The sequence below is a fragment of the Lontra canadensis genome, unplaced genomic scaffold (genome assembly GCF_010015895.1).
Source record: "Lontra canadensis isolate GAN:19392208 unplaced genomic scaffold, GSC_riverotter_1.0 scaffold43, whole genome shotgun sequence".
Lineage (NCBI taxonomy): Eukaryota > Metazoa > Chordata > Mammalia > Carnivora > Mustelidae > Lontra > Lontra canadensis.
Genome location: NW_022631037.1, coordinates 14,639,813 through 14,655,016, shown reverse-complemented (window position 1 = coordinate 14,655,016; position 15,204 = coordinate 14,639,813). Strand labels below are relative to the sequence as shown.

The following is a 15,204-nucleotide window of genomic DNA, read 5'->3' as shown; positions in this document are numbered from 1 at the left end:
CACCAGATCAAACAGGCTGTGAAGAAGCTCTATGACATTGATGTAGCCAAGGTCAACACCTTAATCAGGCCTGATGGAGAGAAGAAGGCATACGTTCGGCTGGCCCCTGACTATGATGCTTTGGATGTTGCCAACAAAATTGGGATCATCTAAACTGAGTCCAGCTGGCTAAATCTAAATACAGTTTTTTCATGATAAAAATAATAATAATAATAATAGCCTACTATATCATATTTTAGTTTAAATTTGAGATCTCAAAAAACCTACAAATACTAGCCAAAAATTGGTGGAATAACATAGTTATTTTTCCAAAAAGTTAAAAATGATGTTAATGATTTTAATGAGACTTCAACTGTTTCACTTAAACTGTGTCCAGCCATAAGGAATAATTGTGCTAAAGAAGAAAAGACAAATTATCATGTTTAATAACTGTACTGATATTCCTAGCTCTTAGAAAGCTAACTCTTAATTTAAATAATACTTCTGCACACCTTGATCATACGTGTTAGTGTAGTTAAACTCTTAGCTGAAACTAACTCACTGCAAAACTTGTGTAATTTAAACAGCTTTCCAATGGCTTTAATCAAAGGACCTCCTTCTCCCCCATCAAGCAACAACAAAAGATATTACTTTGTGAAAACACATATATAAAAGAATACAGTTCATATGTTTATAAAAGGTTCATTGAGGATTTTAGCTATGACAGCTATTTACAAAGTAATTTAAAGCTTGGTAACAAATAGCAAGGTCTGCGTATTACATGCTCAGTCACTGGTGGTGAACACTCTGTGAAAGTTGACTGATGGCAGTTTGAATGAATGAAAACACAGTAAGAGCTACCCACACATATATCGTCAAGAGCATGAAGTAGATTTAACTCTCCCAATTTATATGTAACTGAAGCAAAGTCTAACACAAAATATTATTTTAAAGTACACTGCTTATAAGAGAGAAATAATATAGTCTTATATTATTTTAGAAAAAGGATGTTTGTTAAAAAAAAAAAGATTAACCAAAAAAACTCAAACTCAAATGTAAAAAGACATTTTGTTGGGCCACTAAAAAAGCATATTCCAAATTCTTCAGAAAGAATGTGCAGAGATTTTGGAGATGCCTTTTTTTAGATTTCTTCTTTTTTTTTTTTATTTGTCTGCTAACTTGTTTTAACCATATACAAACCTCAATTAAAGCATCAGAATGAAAATTAATGAGATGTTTTTTGTAACTTCTCCAACCCTTTGAAATATGTGACCTGATTAAGGAAACAATTTAAATGTTTCAGTGAATTTTGGGGGCCAGGGGGTTTGAATAAGGAAGAACAAAGGAATAGATTTCATTTGGTTCGACAATGTTTATCAGAGCTCCACTGGTGAGATCACACCCAGAGCTCACCATGTGTCTGGATGTCTACACACCTGCAGAGGCTTTCAGCCCAACCACAGAGGCTGGGTGTAGTCCCAAGGCCCTACACATACATCCTGCCTATACATTGCTCTGCTGATGCCATGAGCCTGTGGACCCCTCAGGAAGATCAGGCTTCCGTGAAAACTTCTGCCCAGTGAAATCCAATGGAGAATCTAGGAGGGAGCAGCTGTAGTTTCAGAATGGATGGAGCAAGCAATCTGTCTCACGGTGGGTGCCGAGCTGACCTTAAAACGGGGGAGAGAGACTCCATGCACCAGGTCAGGTGCAAAACATGATATTATTCATATCATTTTCAGGGAATAAGACCTCAAGCCAGGCAGTGACTGAAAAATTTAAGTTTACATTGTAAAACTTTACCTGGTCTTAGAACATTAGCATTGGGGCAGGGGAGGGAGTTCAAAATCATCTATCTACCACTCACCTAAATTATGCTTAATTCACTTCCTCGAACTATATCTCCAAATGTATAAATGTTTCACTCCTGTTTTAAATAACTGAGGTTTTGTACAAAATATTTTAATAGTTTTATGAAATATAACCTCTAAACAGGGATAAACTTAAAAACAAAAACAAAGCATAAAAGAGAGATCCTGAAGAGTGATTATCCATACTTATAAATCCCTGTTCTTATGCAAATCAAAACCACAATAAGATAATACCTCATTGTATTAGAGTGGTCATCATTAAAAACACAGGAGATAGCAAATATTGGTGAGGATGTGGAGAAAAGGGAATCCTTGTGCGCTGTTGCTGGGAATGTAAAGTGGTACAGCCACTATGGAAAATTACACGGACGTTCCTCAAAAATTAAATATAGAACTATCATATGATCCAGCAATCCCACTTCTAGGTATATATCCAAAGGAGATAAAATCACTCAAGGGTATCTGCACTCCTATGTTCATTGCAGTATTATCCACAGTATTATCCACAGTATTATCCACAAGATATAGAAACAACCTAAGGATCCACAAAAGGATGAAAGGATAAAGATCACACACACACACACACACACACACACACACACCCCGAAATATTATTCAGTCATGTAAAATAAGGGAACCCTGCCATTTGCTACAACATAGATAGATGCCCAGGGGCATTATGCTACGTGAAATAAGCCAGACAGAAAAAGACAAATACTGCATATCATTTATATACGGAATCTTAAGATAAGAAAAAATATCAAACTCATAGGAACAGTGGTTGCCAGGGCCTGGGGGGTAAGAGAAATAGGCAGAGGTAAAGGATACAAACTTTCAGCTTTAGGATGAGTAAGGTCTGAGGATCTAATGTAAAATATGGTGACTATAATTGATAATACTGTACTGTACACTAGAAATTTACCAAAAGAATAGAACTTAAATGTTCTCACCAAAAAGAAAAAGACAAATAGATTTTAAAACATTGTTCTTGATCACCAGTGTAACTATTATGCACCCACATCTGTCTTTTTAGGAACCTAAATTATTCAGAGCATTTGCCAATATTCTTTATGTGTATATTAGAACAAAAAAAAATCTGCCAAGGCAGGTGCATAGGCTAAAAGAATACATCTTCCTGGTTTCCTTTTGTTGCCTCTGTTTAAAAAAAGGACTAGCCCCTGAGAAAAGCCTCCAAGAAATGCCTCTAGTGGTAATTTCTGGAATGAAATTAAATAGACTGCTGTACAAAGGGAAAAAGAAAATACAAAGCAAGGAACTGTAGACAGTGGTGAGAGGTCAGTAGAGGAGGTGTTTCTTTCCTTGGAACTCTATAAAAGGTCAGCTCATCTACCACCAGGAGACAAACTCTGTTGCAGCCATCCAGAAGCTACAGGTGCTCCCTCCTCAAATCCCCAATGGAATTCACTCGCAGAAGCCTCCACAGAGGTCTGAGTTCCTCCTCACAAGACCCTGAAATCAGTGTGAGCGGCTCCACGCATAGGAAGGGGGGCATGCAGCACCTTGCAGCTGCGCCCAGCGTCTGTGGGGGAGCTGGAGGTCAGGGCATCCGCATCTCGAACTCCAGACATGTGATGAGCTATGGGGGTGATCCCTCCGGTGGAGACCTGTTTGTTGGTAATGGGAAGATGACCATGCAGAACCTAAATGAACGCCTAGCAAACTACCTAGCAAAAGTGCAGTCCCTGGAAAAGTCCAACTCCAAACTTGAATTGCAGATTAAGCAGTGGTATGAAACAAACACGCCCAACACCAGGGACCACAGTGCGTATTACCAACAAATAGAAGAGCTGCAAAATCAGGTAAGGGATGATTCCGGTGTTTTTTACTCCACTGTTGGGCTGCAGAATACATACCAAGAGGGCATATATGGCACATGGGCCCAAACGCATATTATAAAGCAATTAGGCTGAAATGCTACATCTATAAAAATGGTGCATTCTACCATCTACTGTTAGTGCTGGGGTAGCTGAATATATAATTGGATGACTGTAAATATTTTTTTCACTTTTAAAATCTAATTACATGGAAAACAGGAAAATATAATCTGTATTTTTGTCACAGTTTACCAGGACAAGTCTAAATGGATAATAAACTTTTTTTTTTCTATAAAGAGCTAAAATTTTTATGTGATTATAAATCTCGGGTTTTTTTCACCCAGTTCTCATTAACTTTTGAATTCCCAATCAACTTAGAGATGTTCCTCCTTTAATTTACATAAATACCGTTATATAAGTATTAAGATACTGTATCATAAATTTCAATGACAAAGTGATCCAGGGTGGAAATAAGGGGAAGGGAAATAGGTATTAATGACATCCAGACTTTTTTAAAGATTTATCTATATTTGAGGGGCACCTGGATGGCTCAGTTGGTTAGCATCTGCCTTTGCCTCAGGTCATGATTCTAGATTCCTGAGATAGAGCCCCACATTGGGCTCTCTGCTCAGCAGGAAGCCTGTTTCTTCCTCTGCCTGTCACTCTGCCTACTTGTGCACACACACACACTCTGTGTGTGTGTGTGTGTGTGTGTGTGTCAAATAAATAAATAAAATATTTTTTTTTAATTTCATTTATTTTGAGTGAGAGAGAGAGCAGGGGGAGAGGCAAAGGGAGAAGGAGAGAGAATATCAAGAAGACTCTCCACTGAGGGCAGATCCCTATGTAGGGCTCAATCCTAGGACACTGAGATCATGACCTGAGCCGAAATCAAGAGTCAGCTGCTTAACCTAGGACACTGAGATCATGACCTGAGCCGAAATCAAGAGTCAGCTGCTTAACCGACTGAGCCACCCAGGCACCTGAATGACATGCAGATTTTTAAATGCCCTGTTTAATGATCTCACCATCATCACAAGCAGTTCAGAAACCACTTCTACAATAACAAAATGTTCTATTGCCCCCAGTTCAAATTTGTTGCAATCATATCACAACCTACTCCCACGAAGGTGGAGTTCTGTTTTATCAATCCCATGCAATAAAGGAAGTGGACTTTGCTCCCAGTTGAAAAGTCCAGATATGACAGGAGCATTTGCTCTTTCAATTTCTTATCTAATCAAGGAAAGAATCCCTTCCATTTCTATTTTAACATTCATATTCTTTTAGAGCAAAGACTACTTCCTTACCAGCAAGTCTCTTTTTCTTGCATTTTTATTAGACATCAGTGCAATCTGAACCAGGTTCCACTGGAAGTTATTTTGGGGGTTTCAGAAACTAGGAGGAGGTGAGGCAAAGGTGTCTAAATTGTCTTTCTACCAAGAGGTCATTCTTCTCAGGCTCCCACTAAAAACGTTCAAAACCATCAAACCATTCTTCCCTGTCTCATGATTCCTGCTTCTGAATCTACTTTGGATCAACCCAAACACACAGACACAGCCATCTATTCCATTTAGCTGGGCAGACTCAGTCTATGAGGGCAGCTCTCTCCGGGACTGGATCTGCTGAGACATGTCACTGTAATATCTTCTACAAGCAGACAAGATCCATATGCATCATAGAAAACTCACCCATTAGGGTAATCCCATTTTTAAGATCAAGGGCTTATCCATCCTGACAGTTCAGTGCCTGGCACAACTCTCATATAACAGGTGTCCGTTCATTCAGTCAATATTTAGTACATACTAAGCGCTGGTCCCCGTGCTGGGCATTGAGGAATATGATGCTGAACATAATGTGATTTAGGGGGAAACAGGCACAGACAAAGGCAGCATATATCCCACAGAGAGGGATAAATGCTACCAAGAAGGGTTATGTAGGGCAATGAGAATACAGCCAGTTCATCTAATTCTGCCTCGAGGAAATCACTGAGGCTTCCTTGAAGCAATGATGTCTAGGCGAGATGTGGAAGAGAAGCAGTTCACCAAGTGAGAAGGGCTAACGAGAATATTCTAAGCAGAATTTTCTAAGCAGAATCAAAGGGAAGCCACTCAATAAGGTTTGATGGCTCAAGTTGAATGAAACTTTCCTTTTATAAAACCGTTAAGTTCACTAAACCCTGGGGACCAGAGTTACATTTTATGACTCCACTATGTTAAATGGCCATATCATTACTCCTCCCATTTTCTTTTTTTTTTTTTTTTTAAGATTTTATGTATTTATTTGACAGAGATCACTAGTAGCAGAGAGAGAGAGGAGGAAGCAGGCTCCCTGCTAAGCAGAGAGCCCGATGCGGGGCTTGATCCCAGGACCCTGGGATCATGACCTGAGCTGAAAGCAGAGGCTTTAATCCACTGAGCCACCCAGGCTTGGAAATTCTTGAAATAAACATCATCTTTGATAGAATAGTGTTTGTATCTGAGGACACACTCGATCATGTGAAACTCCTGTCTGGTTGAAAATGTCATTCTTTCTCATATACTTTCCAGATTAAAAAGGCACAACTGGAAAATGCACATTGTGTCCTTCAAATTGATAATGCCAGAATGGCTGCTGAGGACTTCAAGCTGAGGTAGGTCCTAACACCATGGTAAACCTTCCGGAAAAAGGATTCCTTTTAGTAGCCCTTCATGACACTCCGCTTTCCACATTCTTGTTGGTTAAAAAGCTACCTTAAGTACTTTCAGAATCTGGGAGTTTGAAGGGTGTTAGGAGCTATCTGATCCAACCTAGCACTCAGGGCTACACTTTTCTCTCCCACATTCCTAAGATTTTGTCACCCACTGTGAAACTGAACACCTCCAGTAACTACTCCTGTTTTCACTGGTTAGCTCTGGTTGCTGTAACATTCTTTTTTAGTAACCTTACATCTACCTTTCCACCCACTGAACCTAATTCTGCCCTTTGGAGTAATACCAAAGCAATATAAAACTCCCCTTCTGCAGTAGGACCCTTCTGTTATCTAAAGCGAGTCATGTGTTTACGTGTGGTGATTCTCCGACCGAGTCATCCATACTCCTTCAAGTGCCTGAAAGTGTATGGCCCAAGTTCTAGGGGGTGACCTTTGATAATTCTGAGTTTGCTGGGGTTTTATAACAGAGTCTGACAAACCAAAGAACTAAGACAACGATTAAACCAGCTCAGACTATGTTCACTCCCTTGGAACCATATCACACTACATGTGATCACAACTGTTCCTCATAAATGGCCCCTATGCTAGGGCTTTCCCATTCTGAATGCATACAATGCCTTGGTACTAAAACGTCCTTTGTGGTTTTGAAGGGTAGCATTCAAATGCTACAAGGGATCAAAAAGAAGGAAATGGGAAAGCAGATCCGAAGATTAAAGCAGTAAACATTCATTAATTCCAGTTTTACTAAGTCAGCACCTGAATGTTCCATTGCATTATCATTTTTTAAAGTTTTGCTACTTTAATAAAAATGAGAGTATTTGAGATCGTAGGGGAGAATCATGAATTCTTTGAGATAATTCACTTTGGATGCATCTGCTTACAAAATCATAAAAATAAACTGATCGTGTGCATTCACTAAGTAAATCTAACCATTGCTTAATATCAATAATGAGAATCCTTTGCTGAAACATTAATTAAAGCAAAATATTTTTTATTTCTTTTAAAATATATTCTGGAATTTAGAAACTTTTAAGAGTTATTTCAGATTGCTTTTTTACCAATCACTCCAAATTACAAAGATTATATTATGGAACAAATTATCTGATTCCTAGGTTCTCAGGAACATTTTTGGAATGTATAAAGAGGGACACAGTGTATTGAAATCGATCCTTATATACCACATAAAAATATCTCATTATATTAAGACTCTCTCTTCTATAATAGTTTCAAGAGGACTCAACTATCTCTGCGTACCCATTAATTCACAGGTATGAGAATGAAAGGGCGCTACACCTCACAGTGGAGGGTGAAATCCAAGGCCTGAATAAGGTCTTAGGTGATCTATCCCTAACTAGAACAGACTTGGAGATTCAACTTAAAGAACTGAGTAAAGACCTGGATATTCTCAAAAAAGAACATCAGGAGGTGAGGAAATATTCGGAAGTGGTGTCGGGAATGACAGAATGACTCTAATAATGATAACTGGCGGGGACAGGTTGGTAAAGAAAGGAACAATAATAATGGTGTGAGCAGTCAGGGTTCAATGATGGAGTAGTCCCTGGACTAGCATAAGCCCCACCTAAGTCACCGTCTTTCTTTTTCACTCGTCTCCAATGAAGGAAGCCCTAAGACTTATAGCTTTTCCACTCAGACTCATGTGAGAACATGCTTCAGACTATAATCAGGATGTTCACTCCTGCAGGAAGTGGACAGCCTACGGGAACACCTGGGCAACACTGTCAGTGTGGAACTGGATGCTGCTCCAGGCCTGAACCTTGGCACCACCATGAATGAAATGAGGCAGAAGTATGAAGTGATAGCCCAGGACAACCTTCAGAAGGCCAAAGAGCAGTTTGAGAAACAGGTAATAGCATAATTCTGAAGGGTAAGGAAATGTGTAGATGCGGTCATTAAAAAAAAATAAATAAAGATAACTCATTTTCTTTACTTTCTCTCCTTACTCATTTTTTTTTTTTTTTTTTGGAACTTTAGACTCAAGCACTGCAGCAACAAGTCACACTGAGCAATGAAGAGTTAAAAGAAACTGACGCTCACGTAAAGGAGCTGAGACACACCTACCAGAACCTGGAGATAGAACTGCAGTCCCTCCTCAGTCTGGTAAAGCACGTCTAACTTCCCACTCTCAATGCAGTGTGTGCTTACTGAGTGTCTGTGTGAAGAAGTCTGGAGATGCAGAAACCTCTAGGAAATAACCCCTCTTCCCTGCAGAGCGGCAGGGAAACAGGCCAAAATAGTGATTATAATTGAAACACAGAAAGAAATCCAGGACAAGAGTAATGTGCAGCAGGGATGCAGGGGAACAAGGAGATCTGGAAAACTTCACACAGAGAGTGGCATTTCAACTAGATGGGAAAACCTGAGATGACTCTGTAGTTGGAGAAGAGGGGTAAAGACATTCCAGGCTAAGCAGATCAGTCAGCTCCTGATGGAATTATGCTATGTAACAACCCCCAAATCACAGTGGCTTACCACAACACTACATCCATCACGGGTTGGCTGCAGCTCTGCTCCGTGACATTTCCACTCCAGGCGTAAGGCTAAGGGAAGAGACCCTGGCCAGGGCATGCCAGCGCTGTAGCAGAAAGAAAAGAGCAATGGCCAGACCATGTGACAGCTCCTAAAGCTTCTCCTCAGAAAAGGCATTTATCAATTTCACCTGGATTTCATTAGCCCAAGAAAGTCACATGACCAAGCCTGGTATCCATGGGATGAGGAAATCTAATCCTCTCCTTGGAGGGGCACCACAAATCACAGGGAGAGGAGGCAAATACTGAGAACAAGAATACAATACACAAGTAAGAGAACAGTGAGTGTGAAGCTAAAAAAACAAAAGAGCCCTAGAGGTCATAGCAGCTGGCTGAGTTTGCCTGGATGGAAAGAGCGGGATAAAGCTAGAAATAGGAATCATGCCCACAGTGACCAGCTGTGGGAATTCCCCTCAAATAAATTAAAATCAAACCACCTCTTAAGTCTTCAACTAAGAAACATTCACTTTTTCTTGTGCGTATAGAAAGAAACTTTGGAGCACACACTAGAGGACACCAAAGATCGTTATAGTAGAAAACTGGCCACCATCCAGGGAGTAATGGACAACCTAGAAACCCAGCTGGTGCAGATTAGGAAGGATACAGAACGCCAGAGCAATGAATACAATATCCTCCTTGACATAAAGACCCGGCTTGAGCAGGAAATTGCTACTTACCGCCGCCTTCTGGAAGGAGATGTCATCAAGTAAGGCTCTTAGAATCAAGGGATACGTGCCAGGGTCTACATGCTGTGCTATACCCTGTCACTCACTCCCCAGCACCAGTGCAATCCCTAGCACAAAAGCAATTACACACACACCAACAACAACAAAACAAAAATATACCAAAAGTACACCCAGACCCAAAATACCAGGTACAGCCTTTGTACCTGAGGTCATGAGTAGGGCTGACTTAGAAGATATACAGTCAGTAAACGATACAGATTGTGCTTTTGCTAATTTTTATGATTAATACATAATTGGAAGTACAATAACTTTTAAAAATTCTCCTTGAGAGGTCACGAAATGAAGAACAGGTTTGTGGGAGTCAGTTTGAGAATCATTAGTGTTGCCATAGCAACTGTCTTCAACTACCACACTCAAGAAACTCAGTAAGAGAACACAAGATTTAAACCTCCACTGTAATTTTGTTATTTTAATTACAAAAGCTTCTAGTATAGCATAAACAGGTCAGTTTTGAAACTATATATATATATATATATATATATATATATATATATGTCAAACTGAAAAGTAAGAAACTCAAGTTCAAAGTAACAAGCATGGTAAGAGTGGAAAGAATACAAACACAGCATTAAGACACACATCACACAGACTTTATTTTGAAACAGAAAAGGCAGGACAGTCCTTCATTAACATGGCAATAACATCTTTTCCTGTTTCTTTTTCTCTTCTTTTTTTTTCTTTTTCTCTTCTTTAAAAACAAAACAAAACAAAACAGAACTACAGAAGATGACTTAAGCATCTCAGAGGAGAAAGGTAAGTATTCTAATTTCACGGGTTTCCTGTGAGACTGACTCCTCACTCAGTAGCTTACCACTTATCAAATGACACTGGTGAAAAGTAAAGAGAGATTAGTTCTCAGGAGAGCAGATATTACCGTAGGGATTTTGAAAATCAGGTGCATTACATAAAGAAACCCCCAACATGGGAAGTTTGTCACACTCCCACAACAGTGTGATTTTCTTGGTCCAAGCTATTACTGTCCTGAGACATCCTGGGATCCTGAAAAGAGGGGGGCGGGGAGATGAAAGAGTGCAGTTGGCTGAATTCAATGATATTTCTCTTTGGGGAGGGAGCAGAAAATTTGTGAATTGGGGGACAGTGGCATATTTTCTGCATTTATTTAATAACTGGACAAGATTATTTAAGAACAAGAATGGGTTTCTTTTTCTTTTGAGAAAAAAAATGTATAAAATAATAAATATTTAGAGTTGAATATTATATACCATCAGAATCATGTTCCCAAGTTAACATTTTATACTTAAATCCAAACTCAGCTATAAAGAAAAAAAGGAAGATTATGACAGTCGTGCAAGAAATGGTGGACGGCAAGGTTGTATCATATAAAACCAACGAGGTGGAAGAAGATTTGTAAATGACTGCCCAGAGACGCCGCTGAGGGTTTGAAAGAAACACAGCTGTAGTCGCTGTAAGACAGCAGCCATAAGACAGCGCCATTAGTGCTCTGTGGTAACCAGAAGGGGACAAAAGCCCATTGATCAGTCTCTGAAATTGAATATAAATGTTTTACTCAAGAAGCTGCAAATCGCCTACAAAAATGAAATCCAATGAGCACTAGATCATTTAAAACATCATTACCACCACCTTCACCATGAAACACATTAATTATAAGCTAGAAACCACCTAACAGCAATTCGTTAATGTTCCTGAAAATTTCAGCACACCTGAATTACACTAAACTTCACGGAGTAGAAGAGTCCCTAAAAACTGCAAATAAACTGCTCTAATTTTTCCTGTTTCTGAATTACAAACTCTCCGTTCAGAGGCCCTTGGATTCTTAAATGAGCCAATTTCTTGGTTAATTTCATTGGATTTTTAATATTGGTACAATCCTGCTAGCTTTGAGTTACATCTACATTTTTTTCCATTGTCTCTGCTACCTTTTAAAACTCAACTCAGCTTTTCAAATAATCTGGGAGTCAGACTCCAATCACAAATGCTGAGCAGAATAAGAATGAAGCACATTATGCCTGAAGTGGAAGTAGATTAAATGCAAAATCAGTGAAATCCTTCTCAACGCCTAATTCTTTACTTTATGACAATAAACCGCATAAATCATCAGGTGTTCTCTTTCTTTATGGGGTGAATATGTGTTATGAAACATTTCTACCTATTTTTTTAAGAACAGCTTTAATGAGATGTAATTCACACACTGTAAAATTCATCCTTGAAAAGTGCAAAATTCAGTGGTCTTCCACATATTCACAGGATTGCGCAACCATCACCACTGTCTAGTTTTAGGACATTCTCATCACTGAGAAAAGAAACCCCAATAGGAGTCGTCCTCCCTTTTCCCTTCCCCCCAGTTCTCCCACAATCCACTTCCTCTCTCCATGAATTTGCCTACTCCAGACATTTCTTACAAATGGAATCATACAATGTGTTCTTTTGTACAGAAATGTTCATAGCAATATTACTCATAATAGTCCCAAAGTGGAAACAATTCAAATGTCCATCAACTGATCAAAGGATAAACAAAAGGATGTATGTCCACACAATAGAGTATTATCTGGCAATAGAAAGAACAAAGTACTGATACATAATGCAACAGGGATGAACCTTGAAAAAGCAATGCTTAGTGAGGAAAGTCTGACACAAAAAGATGCAGACTGTATTCCCACCCATTTTGCATTTCAGTGTGCAGTAACCACCTTGCAAATGTTTACAGGAAAAAATAATTTTGCCCTCTCTCATTGTATTTTAGTAAATTAAGAACTTGAATTTAAATTTTGACATATAAGTTTTTAAGTAAATAGGATTTTGAGTGTGATTATATTGAAAATAATGTTATTCATTTATGTATAATAACATCTATCATTTATTGAGCACTTACTATGTGCTAAGCACTATGCCAGACATTCTATATGCATTTCTCACTTAATCCTCACAGTAACTTCATGAAGTAGAAGCTATTAGGTTGAATCATGTGAACTTGCCAATATGTAATCGCTTTTTACTTTTAAAAATACTATTTCTGGGGCGCCTGGGTGGCTCAGTGGGTTAAGCCTCTGCTTTCAGCTCAGGTCATGATCTCAGGGTCCTGTGATCAAGCCCCTCATTGGGCTCTCTGCTCAGCTGGAGCCTGCTTCCCCTTCTCTCTCTACCTACTTGTAATATCTCTCTCTCTGTCAAATAAATAACATCTAAAAAAAATAGCTATTTCATATGGTTTGACCTTATTCTATTCTCCCCATTTTACAAATGAGGATTATATATGAAGACACGAAATAGGTACTTTCCGAAAGTCAGAGTTACCAAGTAATGGAAGCAAGACTGAACCTTAGGACTGTTTGTCTAAAGTCATGATACCCTTTTAAGCAATTAATTACATGACAATTACAGAGTTATACCTGAAATGAGCATGTCTCTCTTTACAGCATTTGCTGTTTTCTGACTGCCATTTTCACTAGCCAGAGACAACACCCAAAAGTCACAAATGTGGTCCAGCCAGCATCCCACAACCGGATTTACCATAACTTTTGTCAGAAAAAAATTATTATCTTCACCCATTCTCATTCCTTTGCTTTTTTTTTTTAAGATTTTATTTATTTATTTGACACACAGAGAGAGATCACTAGTAGGCAGAGAGGCAGGCAGAGAGAGAGAGGGAAGCAGGCTCCCTGCTGAGCAGAGAGCCCGATGCGGGACTTGATCCCAGGACCCCAGGATCATGACCTGAGCTGAAGGCAGCGGCTTTAACCCACTGAGACACCCAGGCACCCCCTTTGCTTTTCAAAGTAAAGAGGTTCACTCTCGTTTTTCTCTTAATTTCTTTCCAAGTCACTCTGGTTAGTAAACTGCTTTTAAAGATGTTAAGAACTTTTAGAAGTGAATTCTTTTTCTCCTACCAAAATACATTGCAGAACAGTCTGTAACCCCAACATGCAAATGCCAGAGACTGAGTCTAATTAGTAAAAAAAAAAAAAAAAAAAAAACCTGCAGGAAGTGGATTTGAAATTCACTAGGCATGGCCATCGTCAATATGATAATTATTGCCTTTTGCCATAGACAATAATGACACTTTGTTCAAAAGCAGATTTTTTTTTTTAAGATTTTATTTATTTATTTGACAGAGAGAGAGATCACAAGTAGGCAGAGAGGCAGGCAGAGGGAGAGAGGGAAGCAGGCTCCCTGCTAAGCAGAGAGCCCGATGCAGGGCTCGATCCCAGGACCCTGGGATCATGACCTGAGCCGAAGGCAGAGGCTATAACCCACTGAGCCACCCAGGTGCCCCCAAAAGCAGATTATTTTTAACTGAATTTCCTATCATAAAAAATGAAAACTAATCCTTGCCTTTCGGTCAATCTCTAGTTTCTTCTAAGTAATCTTTCAAAGAAAGTAGGTGAGGCCATATATACGGTTCTATCACCGGTTCTACCAGTAGTGACTGTGTGAAAGCAAAGTGTTAATCTCTGTATCTATACTTCTTATACGAGCTAGGAAACAGAACAGCATGATCTTATTTCTGACAGGTATACAGATCCATGGAAGATTCATAGTCCTTTTTTTTTTCAATTTATTTATTTGACAGAGATCATAAGTAGGCAAAGAGGCAGGCGGGCGGGGGTAAGCAGGCTCCCCACTGAGCAGAGAGCCCAATGTGGGGCTCCATCACAGGACCCTGAGACCATGACCTGAGCCGAAGGCAGAGGCCCAACCCACTGAGCCACCTAGGTGCCCCAGATTCGTAGTCCTTAAATATAGGTCTTGTTATCACACATAGAATCATTATCAATAAATTTCATGACCTTATACAAAATCATCAGTGCACAAGTGGACCCATCAAACTCAGAGAGAAAACCTAGAGGTGACACTAGGTTGGAGAGAACTACTTTCTCTGGCCTTGATTAATTACATCTACACAGAGCCTTGTAATATCTAAAAAGAATGCCATGAAATGATATAAAATCAAAACTTGACCAGTGGACACCCTCTGCTCTCATCCTCACGAAGTTGATGGCAGTCTCAAATAACAATTCCAACTTAAAGCACAGGCTAGTGATTTTAATCTCCCTTCAAATGTTTGTTTTCTCCCCTGGACTCACTTCTAAGACTCACCTTCTCAGGAAAGGGAAGATTCCAAGATTCCTTCTCCTCTCTCACCAGAGGCAACCCTCCCTGCCTTTGAGAACACTGAGCTCTGGAGTCCGGAACTCACCCTCAAGCATGACCACCAGAGTGTTTTTTCCTCCTCATTTCAAAAGCACGGCATAAAACATCAGTAGCCCAATATTATTTTACTCACAGGATCTTCAAATGTTATTGAAAGCAAAAGTAAAAGGTGTTAGGGACCCAGTGATCAGTAAATTTCAGGAAGTGGAAGGTCTGCTTGAATGGAGAGAACTCAGGTGGAAAATCCTGTCATCAAAGAGCAGGAAACTAACCAATGTGACATGAGAAGATGGGCATATGTTTTACTTAATAAATCAAAAGATTTACAAATACCACATAAATAACTATCTCTATCTTGAGTATTCTCTAAACTCTACAGAGAGAGAAGTCATGACTCTTGAGCAGTTC

General features: G+C 39.3%; 1 protein-coding gene across 1 annotated transcript; it reads left to right on the top strand.

Annotated features, from left to right (window-relative positions):
* Positions 1-3,265: 3,265 nt before the first annotated feature.
* KRT20 (keratin 20) lies at positions 3,266-11,078 on the top strand. Its single transcript, XM_032871596.1, has 8 exons — positions 3,266-3,670; positions 6,232-6,314; positions 7,643-7,799; positions 8,077-8,238; positions 8,367-8,492; positions 9,406-9,626; positions 10,382-10,419; positions 10,941-11,078. Exons 1-8 carry the CDS (start codon positions 3,266-3,268, stop codon positions 11,036-11,038), a joined length of 1,290 nt encoding a protein of 429 aa, XP_032727487.1. The 3' UTR covers positions 11,039-11,078.
* Positions 11,079-15,204: the final 4,126 nt, after the last annotated feature.